Source organism: Scomber japonicus, unplaced genomic scaffold, assembly GCF_027409825.1.
Source record: "Scomber japonicus isolate fScoJap1 unplaced genomic scaffold, fScoJap1.pri scaffold_494, whole genome shotgun sequence".
NCBI lineage: Eukaryota > Metazoa > Chordata > Actinopteri > Scombriformes > Scombridae > Scomber > Scomber japonicus.
Window position 1 is genome coordinate 10001 of NW_026518552.1, and position 5000 is coordinate 15000.

The 5000-nt window shown below is 42.1% G+C and overlaps 1 protein-coding gene across 1 annotated transcript in view; it reads left to right on the top strand.

The window, feature by feature from the left end:
- The window catches only part of aig1 (androgen-induced 1 (H. sapiens)), a 21515-nt gene that overhangs the window by 9117 nt on the left and 7398 nt on the right, over positions 1 to 5000 (top strand). Inside the window, 1 exon segment of the mRNA XM_053314900.1 lies at positions 2572 to 2673. Coding sequence (XP_053170875.1) covers positions 2572 to 2673 — 102 coding nt within the window.

The following is a 5000-nucleotide window of genomic DNA, read 5'->3' on the forward strand; positions in this document are numbered from 1 at the left end:
AAAACCCAGACTAAACATTTAGATCTGTGTGAGTGTGTTTGTGAGGATGTGATGATCTTCTTTAGACTTAGAGGTTTTGGTTGTATGGAGGCATCAGAGAAAAAATCTGATACATTTTGGTTTAATCATCTTAACTTTGAGCTGCAGAGTTTCATAATAAGATGCTCGCTGTGTTGTTTGTCTCATGCACACGTATGAGGACTTAAAGGCATGTGCACATTTAAGGCTGCTCAATTAATCGAAATTTGATCGTGATTACGATTTAGAGGCCAAACGATCTCAAAACTAATAAAATTGAGGGTAAACGGTTTTTAATAATAATGAGATAGCGCTCAATAACAAAGGTTTTATTTTGAAAAGTTTAGACCGGTACAGGAAGCCGCCGCAGCTCCGTTAGTTTGACAGAAGCTGAAACACACAGCGAAATGTTTTAACTGTAAGTAAAAGTGACAGTTTCCAGCTTTCCTTTTTTAGTTTAACCAACAGCCAAAAACTAAAAGATGTTCAGTTAATTCATGACATTAAAAAGAAAACCAACATTTTAACACTTTTAATTGCATTTAAAATAACATTTTCAAATTTAATTACTTAAATGATTATTTGAACAAGCTAAAACATAATGTTTTATTTGTATATGACGTTTTAGCCTGTTTTAGCACATGTCTGACATGATGACTGACAAATAAAGTATCATGAATCTCTTGAATCTTGAATCTTGATTATTAAAATAATGGCCAATACATTTTATGTTAATTGAATAATCAGCTAATCGTTGCAGCTCTGCAAAAATATGAACATAAGAAGGAAGAAGACTGTGAGCCAGTAAACACAAACGTAAACATTCAGGATTTAAAATTTGGTTTGAAAATGTTTTATGAAGAATAAAGTTCATTCGACATGTTTGTTAGACTCCAAGAGTAAACACAGGGAGTTTTAATGAGTAGAGGATAACACACTAACATCAGCATGTTAACATTAAGAGGGTTAAAATGTGCATGCAGCATTTTAGCATGCTAACATCTCATTATTTATAAGTTATCTTGAACTGAAGTGAAGTTATAAAGATTCTTCTTTTGGAGATCATGATCGAACCAAAAGTCAAAGCTCCGCTAACACTTGTTTGATAGACCAACACGTTTTCAGCTTGCAGCCTTCATCATTACAGACAGTATTAAAATCACTAAAACCCATCTTATATTAGTTTTGATATATTATATTTAGCTCCTGTTCTGTTAGAGATGATCTGTTTTACACTCTGAGCTGTTTCTAACACTGCAGCCTCACACCTTTACTTCCTGTCATCAGCCTGCTTCTCCACGCAGCGACTCCTTTATAACAACAACCAAACTGTACGTGAAGCTTCATTAAGACTTTTACACGTTAATCAAACTCTACTGAAGCTGCTTATTGACTCGCTGCTGCTGCTGCTGCTGCTGCGTGACAGAAATAACTTTAATTACACTAACCAGCATCCTCCAAACACTTATTGGCATTTTCATAAGAGGAAATAAAACAGTCGATGCTCCCATGGAGGTGAAAAAAAACTTCTCCTGATCCTGTAGAAACATGCAGGAGCTGGATTATTCCTCATCACTGACTAGTTGACGACATCGCTCCTGTTAATTAATGCTACTGCAGACTTAATGTGGGTGTTTCTGAACAGCTGTTTGACATTAAAGTCAGTGTAAAGTCAGAATAAATATGTGTTCTGAGTTTGACATACCACAGAAAAGTGTGTTGTTAACCACCCTGCCAAATTTGAATGATTAAAAAAAAATCGCCAAATATATGTAATTAGGCTTCAAAGTTGTGTAAAACTCAGCCTCTTTCTCTGCTATCCAAAATGCTGTGGGCGTGGCCACCGAGTCCGCTGAAGCCCCGCCCCCTACCAAGTGTCACCTGTCAATCAAAGTCACCACCTCTACCAGAAACATGGACGCTACGTCTGAGAGCTTTCTGTTGCTAACCCAGCGGCTAACTCGGCGGCTAACTTGGCTGCTAGCTCGGCGGCTAGCTCGGCGGCTAACTCGGCTGCTAACTCGGCGGCTAACTCGGCGGCTAGCTCGGCGACTAGCTCAGCTGCTAACTCGGCGGCTAACTCAGCAGCTTGCTCGGCGGCTAACTTAGCTGCTAGCTTGGCGGCTAACTCGGCTGCTAGCTCGGCGGCTAACTCAGCTAACTGGCTAACTGTAGACTGTAGTAGTAGTAGTGTGTGCTGAATGTATTTATACCTCTACAGCAGCAGGGGCGGGTTTATGCTAATCACTAAATCCTGAACACAGAAATGTTGAAACACAGTTTGTGAAGCCTAGCTCCACAATTCAAATCTAAATGGTTGAAATGCTTTTTACACCTTTTTTAGAAATACATTTATGACCTATTTAATGTGTTTAGAAGAAAATGTCTGAATTCACTTTACACGGTCTTTAATATGTGAACACTATCACACATGACTAACCTTTCTTTCCTCTCTCTCTCTCTCTCTCTCTCTCTCTCTCTCTCTCTCTCTCTCTCTCTCTCTCTCTCTCTCTCTCTCTCTCTCTCTCCCTCTCTCTCTCTCTCTCTCTGTAGTTTGTGGTCTTTACGTTCTGGTCCCTCTACCTGTACGACAGAGAACTGGTCTACCCGAAACTACTGGACAACTTCATCCCTCAGTGGCTCAACCACGGCATGGTGAGTTTTTAAAAAAAAAAGAAATGCAATAAATGAAGTTTCCTGAAGTTGAATCTTTATTTAACGGAGCAGCAGATCAGTTCCAGGAGCTTTAAATAGTTAAATAGAGTTACATTTGTAAGTAGAAATGAAATCTCAGGGTGTCGAGAATCACCCCCGAAGCTGCTTTTCAGACAGCGAGCTCTTTGTGAGTCGCCATGGCAACCACAGAAACTTATAGCGAGGGGAAACGACACAGGAGATGATTTTTTTTGTTACTGCTTGGCCATCTTGAGTTTTTATATCCTGAATGATGCACGTCGTCTTCGCCAGCAGAAAGCCGACAAATCAATCAAGAGGAAGTGGAAGCCGGGTGGCCGCCATGGCAACCGCTCACAGACTCAAAACATGCTGGAGGAGGGTTTTTTTTTTTTTTTTGCTGACCTGTATCTGTCTCACACCTGCAAAGCTCAACACGGCTTTCAGATTTCTTCAATGACAGAAAGATGGAAGGAAGGAAAAGAAGGAGGAGAAGGAAGAGAATACAGGAAGGAAAGATGGAAGGAAGAAAAGGGAGGAAGGACAGATGGAAGGAAGGAAGGAAGGAAGGAAGGAATGAAGGAAGGGAAGACAGATGAAAGGAAAGAAGGAAGGCAGGAAAAGAAGACAGGGAGGAAGGATGGAAGGAAGGAAAAGAAGACAGGGAGGAAGAAAGGTGGGAAGGACAGATGGAAGGAAGGAAGGACAGACTGAAGGAAGGAAGGAACGAAGGAAGGAAAGGAAGACGGGCAGGAAGAAAGGTAGGAAGGACAGACGGAAGTAAAGGAAGGACTGAAGGAAGGAAATAAGGTAGGAAGGACAGATGGAAGGAAGGAAGGAAGGACAGACGAAAGGAAGGAAAAGAAGAAAGGTAGGAAGGAATTAAGGAAGGAAGGAAGGAAAAGAAGATAAGGAAGGGAGGAAGAAAGGTAGGAAGGACAGATGGAAGGAAGGAAGGAAGGACAGACTGAAGGAAGGAAGGAAGGAAATAAGGTAGGAAGGACAGATGAAAGGAAGGAAGGACAGACGAAAGGAAGAAAAAGAAGACAGGGAGGAAGAAAGGTAGGAAGGACAGACAGACGGAATTAAGGAAGAAGGAAGGAAGGAAGAAAGGTAGGAAGGAGGGAAAAGAGGAAGAAGGAAACTGGACCGGATTGGACCTCTCGGCCGGCCAGTTCTGGGCCACGTGCCGCATGTTTGACACCCCTGGTTTATCGGGATGATCGACACTTTTAACACCCTATTGATTAACACATTCATCAATAATGAAACTAAGTCTCCATGGCAACACATCTAAAGTTAGTCCTGTTTTTGGGTCATTGCTCATATCAGCGGCTTCTAAACTTCATAAAGAGTCGATCGTTGTTATCAACCTCAGCGGAAAAGAAGACAGGGAGGAAGAAAGGTGGGAAGGACAGATGGAAGGAAGGAAGGAAGGACAGACGGAAGGAAGGAAGAAAGGAAGGAAGAAAGAAAAAGAAGACGGAGGAAGGAAGGATAGACGGAAGGAAGAAAGGAAGAAAAAGAAGACAGGGAGGAAGGGAGGAAGAAAAGTAGGAAGGACAGATGGAAGGAAGGAAGGAAGGAAGGAAAGAAGGAAGGAAGGAAGGAAGGAAAAGAAGACAAGAAGGAAGGGAGGAAGAAAGGTAGGAAGGACAGACAAAAGGAAGCAAGGAAGGAAGGAAAAGAAGAAAGGTAGGAAAGAAGGAATGAAGGAAGGATGGAAGGAAGGAAAAGAAGACAGGGAGGAAGAAAGGTAGGAAGGGAGGACAGACGGAAGGAAGGAAGAAAGGTAGGAAGGAAGGAAAAGAGGAAAAAGGAAACTGGGCCGGATCGGACCTCTCGGCGGGCCGGTTCTGGCCCACGGGCCGCATGTTTGACACCATTTTAACACCTTATTGATTCATTAATTAAATAATCAACACATTCATCAATAACGAAACTAAGTCTCCATGGCAACACATCTAAAGTTAGTCCCTCTTTTTTGGGTCATTGCTCGTATCAGCGGCTTCTAAACTTCATAAAGAGTCGATCGTTGTTATCAACCTCAGCGGAAAAGAAGACAGGGAGGAAGAAAGGTGGGAAGGAAAAGAAGACAGGGAGGAAGGATGGAAGGAAGGAAAAGAAGACAGGGAGGAAGGAGGGAAGGAAGGAAAAGAAGACAGGGAGGAAGAAAGGTGGGAAGGACAGATGGAAGGAAGGAAGGACAGACGGAAGAAAGGAAGGGAAGACAGATGAAAGGAAGAAAGAAAGAAAAAGAAGACGGAGGATGGAAGGATAGACGGAAGGAAGAAAAAGAAGACAGGGAG